This window comes from Uloborus diversus, chromosome 8, assembly GCF_026930045.1.
Source record: "Uloborus diversus isolate 005 chromosome 8, Udiv.v.3.1, whole genome shotgun sequence".
In the NCBI taxonomy this organism is placed as follows: Eukaryota; Metazoa; Arthropoda; class Arachnida; order Araneae; family Uloboridae; genus Uloborus; species Uloborus diversus.
Genome location: NC_072738.1, coordinates 71,904,414 through 71,927,987, shown reverse-complemented (window position 1 = coordinate 71,927,987; position 23,574 = coordinate 71,904,414). Strand labels below are relative to the sequence as shown.

General features: G+C 34.4%; 1 protein-coding gene across 1 annotated transcript in view; it reads left to right on the top strand.

Moving 5' to 3' along the window:
- Window positions 1–6,155, top strand: part of LOC129228423 (uncharacterized) — a 106,064-nt gene extending 99,909 nt beyond the window's left edge. Inside the window, exons 6-7 of the mRNA XM_054863103.1 lie at window positions 2,603–2,818; window positions 6,010–6,155. Of these exons, the coding sequence (XP_054719078.1) occupies window positions 2,603–2,818; window positions 6,010–6,155 (362 nt within the window). The remainder of the gene's footprint in view (window positions 1–2,602; window positions 2,819–6,009) is intronic.
- Window positions 6,156–23,574: the final 17,419 nt, after the last annotated feature.

The following is a 23,574-nucleotide window of genomic DNA, read 5'->3' as shown; positions in this document are numbered from 1 at the left end:
GCCTGCAAACCTTTCCAGTGCTAAAAGAAAGATACTGTGGAAATTTCAGCTAAATCGGCCGGGTAGTTCTCGAGTTTTGCGAGTTCAAACACACAGACGCTTTTTTGAGACTTCATTTTGTAGAGATATTCATTAAACGTTCAGATGTGATTACAATTACAAAGACTTTTCTTCTTCATCAGTTTTTTTTTTTTTTTGGTACATATACTCTTAGCAAATTCTGAAATGTCAGACTATTTCCGCTCAACGCTCCAGAGTTTTACTGGTTCCCGCCAGTTTCCCGTGAAAATCAAGTATTTTTGCGATAAAGTTTCCTGAATCTCTACAAGCTGCATGAATGCAGATTTCACACTGCTGTGGAAAACATTTTTAGCTGTCAGTGTAAAAATATATTCGGTTTCATTATTAGGTGTTTTGGATTCGGCTCTGATACGGCGCTTTCAGACTGACTGAACCCTAAGCAAGCGCAAAATGCAGTCTATGGATATTATATCTTCGCAAGAATTGCAGGCAAATCTGCTTTAGCTTTGGCCACACTTTAGGAGCTTTCCTGTGAAATGACTAAGCCACCAAGCTATTACTATAAACGTGTCCTTTCTAAAGGTTCCTGATTTATTTCAAAAACATGACTGGCTTTTATTAGTAACTAGCTGCGTTGCCTGGCTTTGCCCGGTCCACCTTGAAAATAAAAATTGTGTCCAGTGACGTATATTCAACAATCAGGCGTAAAAAATAAATAAAAGAAAAACATCATGATTTCCCTTCCAGACAATGACGACAGATCTTAAAATACTTTTAAGAAATTGAATCCAGAAAGATGGATTTAAAATGCGTAACCATGGAAACACAAAATAAAATAAGTTTAAGGAATTGAAATGCAAAATAAAATGGTTCACAATTTGAATGGAATCGAGATTTCTTAAACTTGATTTAAAATAAAAAGGCTTGTAACTTTTTTTCTTTTCGAGATAAAAGCTTATTTTTTCGACCGTAGGTCGAGTTAGATCCGGAGTAAAAAAGGTCGCTTTTTCAAATGGCGTCAAAACGAAAGCTGTGGGACAATTCCTTCACTTTTTATTCATTTATTTCGTGAGGAAAGTAGTGCCTAAATTTCAGCTAAGCCTAAAAAAAATTCGAGCTAAGAACACCAATAACTCCCGCCGCAATTAAGTTAGACATTGGAACAAATTGCGTAGAACGTGAAAAATTCTTCCCTTTCCAACGATATATAATATTACTATTTGCGAGTCATTTTTCACCCCTATAATCGGGAATTTATGTGAAAATTGGGCCTAAATTAGAATACAAAAAGAACTATTCATCGAATTGTTTTCGAACTGGTCTGCAAACCTTCTCAGGACTTAAAGGAACAAACTGTGAAAGTTTCAGCAAAATCGGCCGGGTAGTTCTCGAGTTTTGCGAATTCAAACACACAGACGCTTTTTGGAGACTTAGAGAAGATTCTGAATTCATCAGAAAGATTCCTGCGTTATTTTCAGGTGGCGTACTGACTTATTGCCAGAAACATTCCTGTTTTTGGCATGATCTGCTATTGGCAGACATGTTATCCCTGTAGGTTACTGATTTATTTCATAAACGTGACTGGCATTTATTAGGAAGTTTTCTGAATTCTTCAGAAACATTCCAGGATAATTTTCATAAAGATACCGACTTTTTGCTGGAAACTGTTTTTGGCCAGATGTGTAAAAGATATGTTACTGGCAGCCACTAGCGCAGCCAGAAATGCCTTATGGAGGGGGGAGGGTGATCAAAAATACCTTGTGGAGGGTTTTTTTTTGGATCAAAAATACCTTCTGGAGGGTTTTTTTTTTTTGGATCAAAAATACCTTCTGGAGGGGGTTTTTTTTTGGATCAAAAATACCTTCTGGAAAGTTTTTTTTGGATCAAAAATACCTTGTTTTTTTTTTTGGATCGAAAATACCTTCTGGAGGGTTTTTTTTTTTGGATCAAAAATACCTTCTGGAGGGTTTTTTTTTGGATCAAAACTACCTTTTGGAGGGTTTTTTTTTTAAAATCAAAAACATCTTCTGGAGAGGGTTTTTGATTAAAAAATCCTTCAGAAGGGGATTTTTTTGATTAAAAATACCTTCTGAAAGGGTTTTTTGATCAAAACAGCCCTTTCATATGCGCAAAACTACTGTTATAATTTGCATTTATGTTAAAACAAATGCTTCTGGGGGGGGGTGTATTCACCCCCCCCCCCCATTCGCTGCTCACATTAGCTGTCATATATTTTCCAGAACTGGTTCGGATTTTTTTTTCAGTGTAAAATAGTTTATGGGCGCCCATATGCAAAGTTGCAAGGGGGAGGGGGGCTCAAATAATTTCCCCCTGGTTTAGCTTTATATTTTCCCCGTGGAAACTGATTTCTGGACAGATTAGAGTCATTAAAATTTGACATTTTTAATAACTTATTCATTAATGGCTGGTAATGTTTTTACATTTTTGCAAGGAAAAAAGTACTAAAAGCAAAGAAGTTCTAATTTCAAGGGGGGGGGGCTCGAGCCGTCCCCTTGCCCCCCTATGTGGGCACCCTTGAAATAGTTTATCCTTATTTCATATCCTTCCCTTCTTTTTCCAGCCTCCACAACAGAAGTCCCCAGCAGCACCACCACAACGGTGAGCACTACCACCGCCACCACCGCCACCACTCTTCCTCCCTCCACTCCCTTCCGCCGCCCGACGATGCCGCCCTTCAGGCTGCCCCCCGGCATCAACACGAGCAAGTATCCTAATTACAAATCCTACGACTTTCCGCGGGAAGAAGAACACGGCAAGATGCCATCCAAAAAAACCGGTAAGTCGTTTTTTCTCTCTCATTAATAGTGCGAGAATTGATTTTGAAGATGTAAAGAAAACAATGTGCGACCCTTGACGATATTTGCTTGGCTATTATATTATGAAATATTATTCTTAATTTTTAAATTTACGCTTAAGTTGAAAAATAACAGAATTTTTTAAAAAATAGCAAGCACTTTTCATAATGCACTCAAAAGGACAAAATAACTTTTCCGGGTCAGAAAGGAAAAATACAAATACAAATACAAAAGTGACGACCAGCAACAGGCTCTGGGCCCAGCGAGACTGGTCCTAGTCAATTGACAATCCCCAGTGAAGATCAATGGCCCTCTTAAAACTATCTACTCCATTGCTCATGACCACCTCTTACGGTAAGCTGTTCCGAGGTTCCACTACCCTGCTAAAATAATCATTTTTCCTAATATCCTGGTTAGCCTGAGATTTAAATAGCTTAAAACAATGACCTCTTGTCCTGTTTTCAGTGCTAAACTTCAGCCCCGTAACATCTTTCATTTTAATAAATTTAAACAACTGAATCATGTCCCCTCGATCTCTTCTTTGCTCAAGACTGTACATTTTTAGCCTTCTTCTAAGCCTGGAATCATAGTCTAAGTGAGAAAGTTCATTTATTAACCTTGTAGCCCGCCTTTGAACCCTTTCCAATACATTAATGTCTTTCTTAAGACAAGGAGACCAAAACTGAACAGCATACTCCAAATGAGGTCCTACCAAACTTCTATATAAGGGCAGAAGAACTTCTTTAGATTTGTTTGAAATAGATCTATTGATAAACCCAAGCATCTTATTGGCCTTGTTACTAGCAATGCAGCACTGCTGGCTAAACTTTAAATCCTAACTTATTAAGACCCCCAGAACCCCAGATCAGACAATTTAAGTATTCTTATAATTTTCAATTATTCCAAGAAAATGACTCAAGTCATGTAGAGAATGTTTTATCGTTATCTAACTTTCAATCATTAATTTGGGTGTTAAATCTTGCATATTTTTCTTAATGGGAAAGTTTGGTTTGAAATGACTTGAATGTTACCATCCCAAAATTTCACCTCCTTTTCTCATATAAATGCTTCATACTGAAAGAGAAAAATCCTATATACGTGTCTAAAACTTTAAGTAATTGGCACTAAAAATTATTCCTTGTTCCTCTCTCGGATTTATTTGCATACTAATTTAATTGGAATCCATTGTTACAAAGCCAATAAGATGCTTGGGTTTATCAATAGATCTATTTCAAATAAATCTAAAGAAGTTCTTCTGCCCTTATATAGAAGTTTGGTAAGACCTCATTTGGAGTATGCTGTTCAGTTTTGGTCTCCTTATCTTAAGAAAGACATTAATGTATTGGAAAGGGTTCAAAGGCGGGCTACAAGGCTAATAAGTGGACTTTCCCATTTGGACTAAGATTCCAGGCTTAGAAGGCTAAAAATGTACAGTCTCGAGCAAAAGAAGAGACCGAGGGAACATGATTCAGCTGTTTAAATTTATTGAAACGGAAGATGTTACGGGGCTGAAGTTTAGCGCTGAAAACAGGACGAGGGGTCATTGTTTTAAGCTATTTAAATCTCGGGCTAACACGAATATTAGGAAAAATTATTATTATAGCAGGGTAGTGGAACCTGGGAACAGCTTACCGGAAGAGGTGGTCATGCGCAAGGGAGTAGACAGTTTTAAGAGGGCCATTGATCTTCACTGGGGATTGTAAATGGACTAGGACCAGTCTAGCTGGGCCCAGAGCCTGTTGCTGGTCGTCACTTTTGTATTTGTATTTATTTAACTATTAAAGATTTCCCAAACTAATTAATGTTTCACAACCATACAAGTTACTCGTGATCCTAATATGTGTCTTTAGTTAGCCCCATTTTCGATTATTGGCTTAGATGAGGATAAAAATCCCAAAAAAGCAATGATAGTGGATAAATTTCTTGCTTGCTCCAAAGAAGCCTTGATTCAAAATTTTCATTATGATTACGATTTACATTACTGTTGCAAGGCAACAAAATTTGTAACAATGGAAATTCGCTGTTTTCCGTCGTAGCTGAAATAATTATTTTATTTTAGAACTTAATTTTTCAGCGTTAAGTAGTGTCTTGAGTTAATCTCAAGGGGAATCATTTAGCAAAATCCCGAAGTCTCTAAATCGCCTAGTTGCTGAAATATAATGTTACAAATTCTGTAAATAATAATTATTGTAGTAACGTAACCTGTAAATAGTTTCCCGTTATGAATATACAGCCCCTATACATTCGGTTTAAGTATATGGTCCCCCTATTTTTCGTTGATAAGATTCGTGAATGAATAAAAAGAAGAAATAAAATAACGGTCTACTATTTTCGAGAAGCATTTCGAATCTTGTGGAATATTTGAGAGCTCTCTTTTCGGTGTGTATATAAGCCGTTACGCTGGATAAAAAGGGAGTTTCGATTGAGAATTTGTACTGAGAGTGTATTAGCTCTGTTTATTGCGAGGCATTTCGCTGTGTTGTTTTTCGTATTTGGGAGTAAATACGTGTGTAAGCGTTGAGTTTACGGTGTTGTGTGATATTTGCTTCATTGCTGATGATTAATTTAGCAGTTGTTGACGATCTTTCCTGTACATAGTGTAAATAAATTTCCTATATTCTTAATCAAGAACTGTGTCGTCCTTTCAAGAAAGTTGGAAATCGCACCGGGATCCGTTACAATAAGCAAAAGCAGGTCTCAGATTTTTCCGTGACAATCAGGTCGAGTGTAATAAAAGTGCTTTTTAATCCTCAAAGATTTGTCTGGAGATCAATTTGCTGTTAGTAAATAAAAATAGCATTTTGTCTTGGAATATCTTGCTTCTTGTATTATAAATTGAAAGAGATTTTAAAACTTTTTGTTTAAAAAGTGTAAAAATGGAGTTTTGCTTTAAAAAATCTTCCAGGATTTCTCAAATTTCTGCGCAAAAAGTTCCTGTAGGTGTAGAAAGTAATGCAAACAAGTATAAAAGAAAAAGTGCATGCTTAAAAGTATTATCTAAATAAAAAAACTGAGCTGGAAGTTTTCCATTTTAATACAGAATACAGGAAGGTCTACAGGAAGATAAGGCCAAATAATTAAGCTGTACAGTAATGATTTAACCATGAAAATCTAAAAGTTTGAAATTTTTATGCTTAATATTGTATTTAATTTTTCCCCCCTCTTTTTCCAGAAGATAGAGACAAATTGCCAAATGAAACAAGAGCTAAAAATGAAGAATTAAAAAACCAAGCTTCTTTCATAAAACTACAGCAGAACTGTATCCTCACAGTGACAACGCTCCTGCTCACACAGTATCACCACCTACTGGCCAGGTGAATCTGCGACGGCAATATCATGTGTAAAAAAGTGTCTGTATTTTAATGTTATGTTAAAAAAATACGCTATTTTCCTTGCCTGTGATAGCTGCAGGAAGCATACTGGGGTGTACTTGTGAAGAAGTAGAACCAACCCCTCTGGTCATATACTCATTGTTGATAGACTATAAGTTCAACTGGGTTATTTTCAACTTTTTTTACAAGTGAAAAAACTTCCAGATTATGTATCTGTAGCGGGCTTACGATGTTTTTCCTACACTCAAAAAGTAGTTCTGTGATCGTTGTTTGAGTCTCGAGAGCTACAGGTGGTCCTTTTATTGTGCTTTCTACAATTATTTATTTTGTAAATGACCAGTGTATAAAATTATACATGTTTTGTTACCTGACCTGGAACTCTCGGAGAATTCATTTTGGAACTCTGGGGCCACTGCTATGTAAACAGTTCGAACTCTTCCGATATGTTGTTGCAATTTTTCTCTACAAACTTGGTGCAGTTCCCTTTCCTTCAAAATTAAAACGGAATGAATCAGGGTTGGTTTTTTTGCCGGCAAAAAGGTATTTTTGCCGGGACAGTGGAAAAAACCATGGCAAAAATGGAAAAAACCGGCAAAAATGGAAAAAACGGCAAAAACCTAATTGCAAATAAAGTAGCATTATATTGTTAATCAAGAAATAGTGACAATATAATATAAATAATGCACTTTAATATTTTAGTTGTGTCTCTCCATGTTACTTCTAATTTATAAGGTGAAAAATAAATTAAAAACAAATGTTGGGATTGCAAAACTTAAGATTTTAATTGTTTGCTAAAACAATTTATTCAGAATGAGCCAACTTTTACGTCTTTTATTTTTTAGTTGCATCTTGATTAAGTATACTTTATATAGATATTTAGTATTCTGTAAAAAGTGCTATAATAAATAATCTAATTACATTTTCATTGTAAGTTAATTATGTATTTGTCTTAGATGTTACTAACTGAAATTTTATGTTATTAAAAATTTAAAAGTAAAAATGCTCCATAACTTTAAAAGTAAGTTAAACCTTAAATTTTTTTAAACTATAAAAATAATTGAATTAAATTTTATCAAAATCTTTTCATGCTTTTTACTTTTATATAAAAAGGAAAAAAACTGTCCGTAAGTTGTTAACACAAAATCTATTTTTGCCACTTTGGCAAAAACTGGCAAAAACCTATTTTTGCTGGGCGGTAAAAACCGTGGTTTTTTCCATGTTTTTTTCCGCCCCCGGCAAAAACTTGCCAACCTTGGAATGAATACAGCCTAAATTACAAAGTGAATGGAAATAATATTTTCGTTTATTTTCGGCCTTGTTTGTTCTTTTTCCTCAGATAATGAGCTTGAACCACGAACAATTTAAAGAACAATAACTGTGTTCGATTGCAACTTTTGTACCTCGCATATCCCCGCTCCTGCTCAAAAAGAAAAAAAAAACTGTTTTAAAAAAAGCCAGCGAGTATCGAAATTAAAAACGTATGCGTAACAAACGTCTAGGGATCAGGCAAGGATTTACAGGATTAAAAAGAAACAATTTAAAGATCAGGGCCTTCCTCCTCACACCTGGGGTGGACCTCAAAGAAGTATTTCATCATTCAGCCCCAACTTTATGCCTTTTCTAATTTTTCCTTTTTTTTTATTCATTTATTTTTCTTATTTTAAGTGTCAGTCTTTCCAATTTCCCAGATTCTAATATAAAAAATGAAAATTACATCATAAAAAAAGTACTTCTGTTTTTGAAAATAACGTCAAAGATCTCAGTTAAGTATTTCGCTCAGGGCCTGATTACTGCACAGGCAAACTAGGACTGGGCCTGGGGTCCCAATTTTTAAAAAACTTATACATAGCATAAAAAAACATGCTTTTTTGTGAAAATAATGAAAATTAATGATTTATTAATTGAAAACATGGCTGTAAAATATTGTTAAACATTATTTTGCATTAACTTAACGTGATAGAATAGAGGGTTGGGGAGCTCCAAAGCATTGTGGGCCTTGGGCCTCACATTTAGATAGTCGGGCCCTGATTTCGCTTCAAATACCTAACAGTTTGTTTTGGAAAAGAAAAAAAGAAGACGTAGAAAAGGTATTTTTATTGAATTGTTTTAGTTTAAGAGTGGTTGGGTAACTTTGCTTTATTTTTCATTTTACTTCAAATTTTAGTTAGACATTTATATTTTTAAAAATATCAATATTCACTAGCACCAGCTAATGGATTTTTCAAAGAAGAGGGGGGGGGGGAGCAATTGGTGTCAATCAACCTCTTGGGTAACTTTGCTTTATTTCTCATTTTACTTCAAATTTTAGTTAGACATTTATATTTTTAAAAATAAAAATATTCACTAGCACCAGCTAATGGATTTTTCAAAGAAGAGGGGGGGGGGAGCAATTGGTGTCAATCAACCTCTTGGGTAACTTTGCTTTATTTTTCATTTTACTTCATATTTTAACTAGACATTTATATTTTCAAAAATATCAAAATTCACTAGCATCAGCTAATGGATTTTTCAAAGAAGAGGGGGGGGGGCAGCAATTAGTGTCAATCAACCTCTAGAGAGGCATTGTGCTCAAAAAGATCTGGAACTGCTGCTTTAAAGAGCATCAGTCCAACGTACCTATAAATGGTTTTGCATAGCAGTGGTCCAATTCCAGTTCAGTTAAGTTCTAAGTCAATGAATGTCCAACATTGTGCGTCAGTGGCTAGCAGCAAAATGTCTTCACATTTTGCGGGCTTTTGTGTAAATTTTACTTAGACGTATCATTTCTGGAGTAAACCTGAAGCTTTAGAATATTTGATTTTACCTAACGCAGCTGTGTGAAAATCAATTTTCTAGAAGTTCAGTTTTATGTTTGCTGTGATCTGTTTATAATTTCTTTTGCAATTATCATGCATTAAGTTTAGTTGTAACAATGCTGCTTGGTCTAGGAAATAGCCCATGATTTCTGCAGATGAACTCTACATAAATGATATTCATCATGAAAATAAGAAACCAATTCGGAAAATTTTGCAATACAGTAGAAGACCGTTATAACGCCGACCTGTATAACGCAATTCTCTATAAACCGCACAAATTTTCAGAAGTAAACAATCGGTTTTGAATTTTAAAAAATTCCTCTGTTTTGCTCTGAAAATATAAAAATTGTGAGGCAAATTAAATTTTGAAAGTTTTTCATCTTTCCATCTTATTTCAAAGCTCTTAAATTGAAAATGAGTACTCATAGTAAACAGAAAATACCAGATGGCTCTTGAAAATGCAGCTGTTATGCAAACCATGAAGCTAGCAGAAGTGCAGGATTTTGATTGTGAAACATATTTATTTGCGAATAACCGATTGTAATATTGGTGCTTTAATACTCATTGCAGATATTACTCATTCTGAAGTGCTAATATATAGATATATTCTGAATATTAGTTTCAAAATTTGTGAAATGATCTATATAACGCAAAAGCTCTGGTCCCAAGGTGTGCGTTATATCGGTCTTCTACTGTACTATGTTACATTATGTTTATTTGAAATACTTTTGTCCACTTCCCTTACCATGATGTGTCAAAACGTATAAAAAGAAAAACATGTCGTTGGCGATCAGGCAAGAGTCGCTGATTTCAAAACTCCAGTGTTTTGACATTGATCAAGTTAAACTTTCAGATCGTAATAAAAAATAGCAAAAATCATTTTACAATAAGTTTATTCTCATAACTTTTAAATTGTACAATTGGTTTACATTGTGTAACTACCATAGACTAATAATAAGAGTAGACCGAGCTATGGCAACCCTTTTGCTGCTCATAAACCAAACCATGTGACTAGTGGATATCCTAGCAACAGCGGGCGTTGATCGTAGCAGACGATCAACGCCCGCCGGAAATAAAATAAATAGAATTGATAGAACACGGAAGAATGATCTTTTATGGAGCCCGATTTGTAAATTTGTTATTCTAAGTTGTAAATATTTTGTTAATATAGCGAGTTTTTCGTTTAGATAGTGATGTGCATTTTCTTTAGTCAATTTCAATAACTCTCTAAGCAATTAAAGATGCAAGCGCCCCAAAAAGAATCGGCAAACGGTAAGATTTTTACCTACAATTTCATTTTAAGATACCGATTAGTACATTTTTGCGTTAACGAGAAACGTTTACGCCAACGCTGACGAATGAAATAAAAGTTACTGAAAACTGCGATCAAAAACTAATTACTAATGTCAAAATAATGCATAACTAAAAGAAAAAGAGTTCAATCATCTCTGCACCTGGAAAAAAAATATAATGCAAACACATTACGTCGTAAAATACATGTCGAGTGCCAAACTATAGATGATGTTGCCATCTAGCAACCATGCTGCCAAAGTTTTCGCCAAGCATTCCACCAGTCACATGATACATCTATGAACCAATTTTTTCATCAGCAAGTCCGGGAAAGCTCTGTCTACTCTTATTATTAGTCTATGGTAACTACTAACTGTACTTCATTCATTGCAGTTATTCGTCTTTTTCGTTTCTATTTCTTAAATTTATTTATTTATTTTTCTTTGTGTATTTAATGACTTGCCAGAACGCCAGCGATATGATTTCATTCTTGATTTCATTTGAAAGTTTTTTTTTTTAAATCTGTATATTTAATTTTTCATTGGTTATCATTTATGCCAAGTATTTGCCAAGTGTTACTAAATGTAAATTTCATGTTGGAAATTTCTGTTCCAATTCAAACCCTAACAACCCCTAAACTAAACAAGAAGTTGTTATTATTTTAACATGCAAAGTTATGCTTTGTAGTTGCTCATGCAAGGATTATTTTTGTTAAAATTTTCATAAATCTTTGTTCGATGGTGCATAAGTTTACAGACAATTTTTAGTACTACAGTAGAAGACCATTATAACGCCGACCTATATAACGCAATTCTCTATAAACCGCACAACTTTTCAGAAGTAAGCAATAGGCTTTGGAAGCTTTAAAAAAATCCCTCTGTTTTGCTTTGCAAACATAAAAATGGTTAGGCAAATTAAATTTTGCAAGTTTTTCATCTTTCCATCTTAAATCAAAGCTTTTAAATTTAAAATTTGTACTCATAGTAAACAGAAAATACCAGTTGGCTCTTGAAAATGCAGCTGTTATGCAAACCATGAAGCTAGCAGAAGTGCAGGATAATGCACTTTCTTTTGATTGTGAAACATATTTATTTGGGAATAACTAATTGTAGTATTGGTGCTTTAATACTCATTGCAGATAAAACTCATTCTGAAGTGCTAATATATAGATATATTCTGAATATTAGTTTCAAAATTTATGAAATGATCTATATAACGCAAAAGCTCTGGTCCCAAGGTGTGCGTTATAACGGTCTTCTACTGTAAAATATCTAATATAATAGCTTGAACTTCTTTAGTACAGTATAATCTCGGTTTAACGATTGTTAAGCGACTGGAAAAAGTTTTCGCTAAATCAAGGATATCGTTAAATCAAGAAGCATATACTTTCAATGCAGCCAAATACCGACCAGTGAAATATATCATTAAATTAAGGAAATCGTTACATCAAAGTTATACTGTACTTTTGTTTTAGATCAATGGTGCCCAACTACGACCCGCAGGCCACATATGGCTCATAAAGTGGTCCTAAGTGGCCTGTTGTTTTGTTAATTGTTTCAACTTGTGAAAACTACGATTTGTCCCAATGTCAAATTTGAAGCTACATTTCTTTAGAAATAGGTTTCCGGAAAACTCAAATTGTAAACTAAGCATCAAGTAATGGTAATAATGGTTCTTGATTTGTTATTTTCTTTTCCTTTCCATGTTATTTAAAAAAAACACATCGTTTGAAATTTAAGTGTAATCTGACACGTGAGAATCATTTTAATGAGAGGTTGGCATTGCATTAAAACATAGTTGGGCAGCACTGGTTTAGATAATTCTAATAAGATAAATTTCAGATAAATTTAAATGCCAACAAATGGGGGCAACTGTATAATACTAGAATACATTTTTTATGCAGATCCGTGGAAAGCCGTGAATATGGTATAACCTGAACACAAGACTAATAGAATTTCATAATTTTGACAATTTATTACTATGTTAGCTTGCTTTCGACGAACCTCACCAGTCGACCAGTAAGTAACCGGTTACAACGCCTCACCGGTTACCATTTTAAGCTGTTGATTGGTTGAATGGAGCACGTGATCATTAGCTGTCACGTGATTAACTAAACGGTCGCTACCGGTCGAGCTCGTCGAACGTAAGCTTAGTGAAATTGCATATTCATTGATCTGTTATTGTAACATAGTATATATGATTTTGCTCCAAAACACTATTAGATTACCTTTGTGCATGCAAAGTAAAATAAGAAATAACAACATCAAATCGTAAAAATTGCAGATTATTGCAGACACGTGTTTCTGCGTTACAAGGAATGCCCTTTTCAATGCAAAGGAAGTGAACTTATGGATTCTCATTTATTTTGCATTGAAAACTCCTAAAAAGGCGTCCTAGAACATACGCTTTTTTAGGCGTTCGGTGTAAAGCCGAAACGTGTGTGCAGCAATCTGCAATTTGTGCTATTTGACGTTGTTATTTCTTATTTCACCATTGATGGATTTATTAATTTCTGTAAATCAGTTAAGTTATTGCTCTTCAATATAAAATTTATCGATCAAATTGTTACATGCCTGAAATTTAAGTTAAATCATTGCTCCTCAATATGAAACTTATCGATCAAATTGTTACACGCCTGAAATTTAAGTTAAGCCTTTCCTCCTCAATGTGAAATTTATCGATCAAATTGTTACATGCCTGAAATTTAAGTTAAATCATTGCTCCTCAATATGAAATTTATCGGTCAAATTATTACATGCCTGAAATTTAAGTTAAGTCATTGCTCCTCAATGTGAAAGTTATCGATCAAATTGTTACATGCCTGAAATTTAAGTTAAATCATTGCTCCTCAATATGAAATTTATCGGTCAAATTATTACATGCCTGAAATTTAAGTTAAGTCATTGCTCCTCAATGTGAAAGTTATCGATCAAATGGTTACATGCCTGAAATTTAAGTTAAATCATTGCTCCTCAATATGAAATTTATCGGTCAAATTATTACATGCCTGAAATTTAAGTTAAGCCTTTCCTCCTCAATGTGAAATTTATCGATCAAATTGTTACATGCCTGAAATTTAAGTTAAATCATTGCTCCTCAATATGAAACTTATCGATCAAATTGTTACACGCCTGAAATTTAAGTTAAGCCTTTCCTCCTCAATGTGAAATTTATCGATCAAATTGTTACATGCCTGAAATTTAAGTTAAATCATTGCTCCTCAATATGAAATTTATCGGTCAAATTATTACATGCCTGAAATTTAAGTTAAGTCATTGCTCCTCAATGTGAAAGTTATCGATCAAATGGTTACATGCCTGTAATTTAAGTTAAGTCATTGCTCCTCAATATGAAATTTATCGATCAAATTATTACATACCTGAAATTTAAGTTAAGTCATTGCTCCTCAATGTGAAAGTTATCGATCAAATGGTTCATGCCTGAAATTTAAGTTAAATCATTGCTCCTCAATATGAAATTTATCGATCAAATTATTACATGCCTGAAATTTAAGTTAAATCATTGCTCCTCAATGTGAAAGTTATCGATCAAATGGTTACATGCCTGTAATTTAAGTTAAGTCATTGCTCCTCAACGTGAAATTTATCAATCAAATAGTTTAATGCCTGAAATTTAAGTTGTCTTTACTCCTAAATAAGAAATTTATCGATGAAATTGTTTAATGCCTGAAATTTAAGTTAAGTCATTGCTCCTCAATGTGAAATTTATCGATCAAATTGTTACATGCCTGAAATTTAAGTTAAGTGATTGCTCCTCAGTGTGAAATTTATCGATCAAATTGTTACATGCCTGAAATTTAAGTTAAGCATTTACTCCTCAATCTGAAATTCATCAATCCAATTGTTACATGCCTGAAATTTAAGTTAAGCCTTTACTCCTCAATGTGAAATTTATCGATCAAATTGTTACATGCCTGAAATTTAAATAGTTACATCTGATATTATACATTACTGTGAAAGACTGAAACGTAAAAATGTCAACTATTACCGGTGATTCAACGAAAATATTCGGTCTTTCGTGGTTGTCTTAGGAATGGTATGTGAACGTCGATATTTATTGGCTAATGTTGACATTCACCAGATTTCGGACTTTCACAGTAACGTGTTCTTCATGTTCAAATTCTACAGTCTGTTTGTTAGTGATATTTGTTTTAGAAAGTAGATAAATAGAAAATTTTCATAGCCACTAAAATGCTGAGATCTTCTAGAAACATTTTAAGCTTTGAAGTGGTGGTAGGTAACCCACAAAATGGAGGATTTTGTACTTTTAGAGGTGGGGTAAATTGCCTTTTGAAACAATACTCAACAGGTTTCTCCAATTGCCGAGTGAGCTCAACCAGCAAGCGGAGAAGCAGTGCCAAATTTTCTTATAAGTTTTTTAATAGTTTTGGGAAGTGCCTTATATCATTGCCATCAGAAAGAACTAAGCGCATTTAATATTAGTTTAGCTATAACCTGTTAAGGGAGACGAACACCCAAAATATTTTTTTTCTCCAATAGTCAATGCACCTTTCTAAAACTGTATACGATTATTCAATATAGCATAAATAACACATTTTGACTACTTATTCGTTGAAAGAAAAAATTTGATGTTTTTTTTAAACAAAAAAGCCATATATGTAGTGAAAAAACTACCATTTCCATAACACTTCCAGTGCATTCAGTTTTTCATTATTTTAAAAACTTTTTGTATCTATTATATCTCTTTGTGAGATAAAAAAGACAGTGATATGACTCTCCAATTTATAAATATATCACTAAAAGCAGGTTTAACCCTTCAAGCGGCTGTGACGTAAAATTCCTTCACCCAGCGATGTATCGAAGAGCGGCCGTGTCGAAAAATTTCGCCATGAATATTCTTCTATAGAATTTTACGCCGCAGCCGTTCTCGGAGCAGAATATTCAAGGCCAAATTTTTCGACACGGCCGCTTTTCAATACATCGCTGAGTGAAGGAATTTTACGTCACGGCCGCTTGAAGGGTTAATGGGTAAATGTTTGAAAATTTACCCCGAAAAACGTGCTTTTTGCCACCTAAATTTAATCGATCATCATTTCAAAACCACATATTGCATGTACATTAATTTTTGGAGGTTTATATCGCAGTAATATGTTTAATTACTATGTTTGCAAAGTTTCAAATCTTTAAAGCGAATACTTTTTTTCTAAACAGCTGTTGGCTGGGCCCGACTACCTAAAAGTGAGGCCCATGGCCCACAATAATTTGGAGGCCCCCTGAAGGCCATTATTTTAAAAATGTTTGTATTTTTTGTATAGTTGTAATGCTATGCATAATTCTTTAAGTAATTTGGGGCCCCTTAGGAAGTGGGGACCCCAGGCCTAGTAGGCCTGTGCGCTAATCAGGCCCTGGCTGTTGGCGTCAATAAAAACTTGAAAATGTGGTTCTGAGAAAATCAAGAAAGAAAAGGTAAATTTCAGTTATAAAAGCAGTGCATTTGAGTTAATAAATTTGTTATAGTTTTTTCAATAATTCACCGATTAAAAGCAACAATTGCGGATTTAGAAAGAAGAACAATGGTAATCTCTAAATTTCTCCAAATCAGTTTTTTTTTTTTTTTTGAAAATTAGGGTGTTTGCCTACCTTAAAACCAAAGTGTCTACCCTCTCAAATTATATGCATGATCTATAATTTGACGGAAAGAAATCTAGGTTATAATTACTAAAAATGTAAATGAGACAAATTATAGTTGTTGTAGAATCTGTTGAAAAAAAACATAGTTATTACAAATGAAACCTGACATTAATGATGAAAACCAAAGGAAAAACGAATAAATAGTGAATCATTTTGTTAACCCCAGAGGACCATTGTTTTTGAAGTACAGCATCGCAATATTAAAAGAATCAGTATGTACTCTTAATAATACCTTTTTATTTGCTAATATATTGTGATTCTGATGTTTTTAACACGTGAAAAAAATGTAAGAAATTATTTGCATTTATAAAATTAACTTCGAACTAAGGAAACATATGTATGAGTCATAATGGATAAGGTATGACTTCAGCTGTAATGCAAAATGAAGAAAGAATTAAACATTGCATCAAGATGCATATTTTAACGAACAAAAAACTAATATATGGCTATGTGGTTTGAAAAGTTAAATAAAAAAAAAGTTGCATTAGTGTAAGAAAATCAATATAAGCTATTGCACTAAATACTGAACTAATAATAGGTGACGCAATTAGAGATAATGGTTTCATTAATAAATGCCATTAGAGTGCACTATTTTAAGATTGTACCGGTGACAGACAAATTTTCCATTTGTATTGGCTTAAATTAATATTTCTTTGCTATCTCTATTTTTTTCGAATCATCAGGAATTGATGCCTCCTCAAAATTTAAAATGTCTGAAATGTGTTATGACTTTATCTCCCTATTTATTCTCAAATCTTTCGTAATATATACAACAGAAGAATACTTGTGGGAAAGTTAAAATAATGCAATGGACTTCACTAAGTAGCTCAAATTTCATTTGCTTAACTCTTTCTCACTGCAAATGTTGACTGAACATTTCTATTTTCGAAGGGAAGTTGATTTTGAATAAGAATTTTAATTACTCCTCATAAAAATGGTTATCCGTTTGAAATATGTATTAAAAATAGCAATAAAGTTTCAGCAAAAAATTCCAATGAGAGTAGTCTAACGAAAATGCTTGGATAATAATAGAAAAATTAGCTTAAAACAAAGAATTATTGCATTAATACACGGTAGACACTTTGTAAAAATTTCTTCAATACCCTAAATTAGTTCAGCATAGATTCAAAAATCCTAAAAACTATCAGAACAATACTTGTGAAGTGCCAAATTTTACTACAGCATGTGTCCACTTTTTTCTGCCAACTTTTTACAGCCTTTATAGGTTTCAAATTCTTAGAAAAGGACCCCCTAACCTTCAAAATTTTCGAATTTCTGGAAAAAATATATGTTATGCCTAATTTAATTCTGAACAATTTGAAACCTTTCCTTCTGGTAATAAATAAGGTATCAAATTGTTCAGAATTAAATTACGCATAACATATACTTTTTACAGAAAGTCGAAATTTTTGAAGGTTAGGGGTGCTTAGACTCCTTAAATAGTTAAGAAAAAAGAAACTGTTTGACGTTTTATGTAGCACTTGTTTATCGAAGCTTCAAAAACTGTTTCCAAAATGAGCTGTTTTCTGACAAGTCCTTTTTCTTTTGATGAATTTCTTTTTTTGTACATATGTGTATAAATATTCAGAAGTCTGATTTTGTTCTGATCAGATAGAACCTCCTGTCCATCATCTTGTACACTTTTCTTGATATCCAAGATGTTCGAAAAATTCATCTTATTCGATGAGCTCTTTGGAATTCAGATATCAGCAAATTTCACACTGTGATGGTTTTCTGATACCTTTTTCATCATTTAAGTTCGGAATCAACTTAATCAGTTAGAGCGGAATATTGTGTGCTATAATGGGGTAGTTTTCGAAATTTTAAAAGTATTTTTTCTGAAAGATAATGCTTCAAATCACAGGATTTGACCATTTTATTTAATTTTTTTTAATTCACTGATGCCATTAGCACAGAGCGCAATATTTAACTTGCATCTTTACTCACATGCACTGGCAACGATAGGTTTAATAGCAAGCATAGAGTGCAATATTCAATTCGCTTTTAAATTATCATAAGCTGGGAACGCGGTAGACAGCAAGCGTAAGCATTCAGCGCACCAGTGGAGTATGCACCAAAGTTCATCACTTTTGACGTCATAAAGACCACGCCTTGGAAACACACGCTTTTGGGAAAAATCGGAGAGTTGAAAAAAAAAAAAAATTAAACATTTTGAAAATAAAAGATTATTCTTGCTCCACGTTATTTTATTTATTTACTAGTGGTACCCGTACGGCTTTGCCCGTAATAGAAAATTAAAAGGTATTTTGGTTCGCCTGTATATATATACAAATAATGTATGGTGAATTTTCTCGCCAATTGGCTTGTACCCATGTTACGGTTTCACGTTATGATAATTTCGTAATTTACTCGTCCATCTTATGATATTTTTGTTCTTAAAATTGGATTGGAAAAAGAACCATATAGAATTTTTCGAAAAATCGCTTCGAGGTGCACACCCCCATGGTACAAACTAACTTTGTGCCGAATTTCATGAAAATCGGCCGAACGGTCTAGGCGCTGTGCGCGTCACAGAGATCCGGTCAGCTTTATTATTAGTAAAGAAGCTTTATTTATTTATTTTTTGCTCATTCTGTCAACTTCAGTGACTGAAAGTAGTACATTTGGCTAATGGAAACAATCCCCTTGCATACAGCTAAATTCCAGTAAGTACCAGCGAGCTCAGACAAATGTTATTCGTACATTTGCATGAGCTCTCATGCAAATGTACGTATGGTACGCCATAAATTGGCAAATATGTCTGAATAACAAAGATGCTTTACAAGATCGTTTTTTCTGTGATCCAAAACGAACGAATATCTACTTTAGAATTATAGGTTCTGATAACTTTCGTTCATTCCTCTGAGTGTAGTTAGATTAAGTGCAGTTAAGGTAACTACACTTAAGGGATCTAAGGACCTTTTAACCTTCAAAATTTTCGATTTTCTGGAAAAAATATATGATATGCAGTTTAATTCTGAACAATTTGATGCCTTATTTATTACCATACGCCAAAAACTTTTCGAGTTATTGTAAAAATGCTTAAACTTTCCCCATAGAGATTTATGTTAACAGCAGCTGTTTAAGCCTCTTTTTCTCAGGTTGCGTTTTCTCGGGTTTCTCATTTTGCGCGCATGATATCTCAAAAAGTTTCTTATATATTTCCGTAAAACTTTTTGTGCATGCTTTTCCGGTTTATTTTTATGATCTGAACCTAAATTTATTTGTTTTTTAAAATTATTTGATTATTTTTTGAAATTTTATAAGTTAATGTCAAAATTTTCTTAAATTTTGGGGGAAAATATTTTTTTTAATGTTTACTTTTATTTTTAGTTAAAATTTAGGTTCAGATCATAAAAATAAGCCAGACAAACACGCATGAAAAGTTTTACGGAAATACATAAGAAACTTTCGAAGATATCATGCGCGCTAACCGAGAAAACCGAAGAAATCGGCACCTGAGAAAAAGAGGCTTAAACAGCTGCTGTTAACATAAATCTCTACGGGGAAAGTTCAAGCATTTTTACAATAACTCGAAAAGTTTTTGGCGTATGGTAATAAATAAGGCATCAAATTGTTCAGAATTAAACTATGCATATCACATATTTTTTCCAAAAAATCGAACATTTTCAAGGTTAAAGGTCCTTAGATCCCTTAAAATAACTTACAGGAGATGATGCGAAAATTTTGTAATCGCTCGTACTTTGTACAAACGTTTAAGAAGATGATGTTACATGCTGTTTGTATTTCCAAATCATTTTTTATAGTCAGAATGTCATCATACAAGGCTTTCATCAAGCAATTTCGTGATCATTGTTTATACACTCGACGTTAAATCCCGGTTATCACAAATTTGCCATTTCAACTGCGCTTGCGCGCGGACTTAGCTGATTTCAAAACTCTTGCTAAATTAATTACAAACATTTTAAATTTGGTAATAAATATGAGATGGCAAAAGATAAAAATTAGAAATCACAAAGTTTTTTCTGATTTAGTTTTTTGGCCTCGGTAAAGATTGAATTTTGCGTCTTAATTATTAATGGATTCGGTGTCTGAATCGTCTGTCCTTTTTCAGGACCAAATTTTTAACCTCAGAAGAGCGTACTAGAATTTCAGCATCCCTTCTAATCCAAAGCCGAACCCTCAACCTAAATAAAAATGTATAATACTAAGCTGTTTACGCCTAACGTAAAATATCCGCAAAAGACGGATTTCTGTACTAATATTCCAATCATTTTTGAAGTACACAACGTGTTTTACTTTTATGTTAAATAAATATTTCCAAACTAATAAATATTGAAGTGTCATTTTCCTCTTAAGATTATCAGTTATTCATATCCGTAGTTTCATATAATATGTCACGAAGTCGCTGTGAAAATATTCTAATCGCATTAATTAATTTGGTGTGACTCTCGCTCAGCTTAAATATAACCAAGCAACACGAAATCTTAAAACAGAAAGCCCAAAAAGCTAAGTCCGCGCGCAAGCGCAGTTGAAATGGCAAATTTGTGATAACCGGGATTTAACGTCAAGTTCTTTATACTAGCGTGTGAAATGGAACAAAATGTACAGTGACTGTCCAAGATGTTTTATACATGTTCTAGAATGTTCCAAGAATGGATTTACAGCGGGCATGTGATTTCGAAACTATTTATGTGTAAAGATATGATGTATATGTTCATCTTTAAGTGTTCTGTGACGTGATCAGAAGGAAAGAGATATGGAATTGATGTCTAATAAATTCATCATTTTGTACAAATGAAATTTTGTGTTTCTTTCAAAACCAATGCGGCATGCGCTTCGGAAAAATTCCGCCATCCTACTTCGCAGGTTCGATATTTTTTTTTATGACATCGTAGAAAAACGAGCTAATGTGTGCATCACATGACTTCCTTTCACTCCAATTTAATGTCATTTTCTCATTATTGGCAGTTTTAATGTGATTCAATAGTTTACTCTCTAAATATCACCAACAATGGCCAAATTGAAACCAAATTTTTTTATAAAAAAAAAAAAAAGAAAAGAAAAATTAATTTGAATTTTGTCATCTTGAATTCAAATTATGTTTTTCGCAGTCACAAGTGTGTGTTTGTGTGTGTGGGGAGGGGAGGGTATGTATGTGTGTAGGCATGTGTGTTTGTGTCTGTGTGCAGTCATGAGTGTGTGGGTAGTTGTGTGTATGAGCGTTTGTGTGCGTGGGGGCGGGGTATGTGTGTGTGTGTTTGTGTGTAAGCATATGTGTTTGTGTCTGTGTGCAGTCATGAGTGTGTGGGCAGTTGTGTGTATGAGCGTTTGTGTGCGTGGGGGCGGGGTATGTGTGTGTGTGTTTGTGTGTAAGCATATGTGTTTGTGTCTGTGTGCAGTCATGAGTGTGTGGGCAGTTGTGTGTATGAGCGTTTGTGTGCGTGGGGGCGGGGTATGTGTGTGTGTGTTTGTGTGTAAGCATATGTGTTTGTGTCTGTGTGCAGGCATGAATGTGTGGGCAGTTGTGTGTATTTGTGTGTATGTGTAGGTGTCTGTATGCATGCATGTGTGTTTGTGTGTCTGTGTGCAGTCATGAGTGTGTGGGTAGTTGTGTGTATGAGTGTTTGTGTGCGTGGGGGCGGGGTATGTGTATGTGTGTGTAGGCATATGTGTTTGTGTCTTTGTGCAGGCATGAATGTGTGGGCAGTTGTGTGTATTTGTGTGTATGTGTAGGTGTCTGTATGCATGCGTGTGTGTATGTGTTTGTGTATGTGTGTGTCTGTGTGCAGTCATGAGTGTGTGGGTAATTGTGTGTATGAGTGTTTGTGAGCGTGGGGGCGGGGTATGTGTATGTGTGTGTAGGCATATGTGTTTGTGTCTTTGTGCAGGCATGAATGTGTGGGCAGTTGTGTGTATTTGTGTGTATGTGTAGGTGTCTGTATGCATGCGTGTGTGTATGTGTTTGTGTATGTGTGTGTCTGTGTGCAGTCATGAGTGTGTGGGTAATTGTGTGTATGAGTGTTTGTGAGCGTGGGGGCGGGGTATGTGTATGTGTGTGTAGGCATATGTGTTTGTGTCTGTGTGCAGGCATGAATGTGTGGGCAGTTGTGTGTATTTGTGTGTATGTGTAGGTGTCTGTATGCATGCGTATGTGTATGTGTGTAGGGGTATGTGTGTGTATGGTGGTGTTTGTGTGTGCGTGTGTGCTGGTGCGTGTATGTATGCGTGTGTGTGTAGGATATGGACGCAACTTGGAGACGGTTTTCGCTAGAGGAGCAGCATCGTGAGGCCGGCCGACGCGACGGGTGGTGCTGGCAGAGGGTGGCGACGCGCCGGTGGGAAAATAAAATGATAGCACGCCAAAAACAGTCAAATGAAAGCAATAAGCAATCGTGATTGCTCAAAAAAATCCGCCAAATTTGTCACCAAGTTGGCGAAAAAACTTGGGTCTCTTCCTTGCGTCTTTTAATAATTCACCCTATGGCAATGGCTCAAGAATAGACGGTCACTTTGATCCAAAACTGCGGATGCGTCGGCTCCCTAGTTAGAGGGGCCTTAACCAGGGGCGGATACAGAAATAATTTTTGTAGGGGTCCCAGGAAACTGAAAAGCATCCCTCCCCCCCCTCCCAGTAATGTTTCATAACAAAGTCTTCATGACTTTATTTATTTACTAGTGGTACCCGCACGGCTTTGCCCGTAATAGAAAACTAAAAGGTCTTTTGGTTCGCCTGTATATTTACAAATAATGCATGGTGAATTTTCTCGCCAATTGGCTTGTGCCCATGTTACGGTTCCACGTTATGGTCATTTCGTAATTGACTCGTCCATCTTATGATAATTTTGTTCTTAAAATTGGAATAGAAAAAAAAAAAAACACATCGAATTTTTGAAAAATCGCTTCGAGGTGCACACCCCTATACTACAAACTAACTTTGTGCCAAATTTCATGAAAATCGGCCAAACGGCCTAGGCGCTATGCGCGTCACAGAAATCCTGACAGACTTTCAGCTTTATTATTAGTAAAGATTTATTATTTTTTTTTTTATCCTTTATAGCGAATTAATATACCTTTAAGAACATAAATATTTTGCACATATATACTTTGAATGTGGACGTAAAATATCTTCAACATTTCAAGCCAATAAAATACTAAACCCTAAATAATCTCACTGAGGCGACATAAGTTGAGCAGCTTTAACTACGAGCATAATCAAAATGGTTATAGCATGACCCATACCTCATTTGAGTCTCATAAATTAGTTAACGTTTAAACTATAAAATGTATTATGTAATTCAGAAAGTCATAGTTTAATAACAAGAAATTTTATTGAAAAATTCAGAAACTAATTCTTTATGAATCAAGCAATTGCTAGTTTTTTTTTTTTCTTAAAACCATGATACAGTTGAGATTACATTTTGACACTACATGCCATTTCCATAAATATTATTGTTTTACCAAGAAGCAACCATGTTATTTTTTCATTTTGCATTTTTTATAAGCTGAAAAAGAAGTTTATTATTTCGCAAATAGTTTCTTGTATTATACGACGATACATTTTTTGAAAAATGCTAATAATTGGTTCCATCAAAGATGAATTAAAGGACCAATCGCGATATTACGTTCTCTTGAATCCAAAATCAGTGAGTTAAATGCATTCTGCTGCTCTGACCTTCGACTCCAA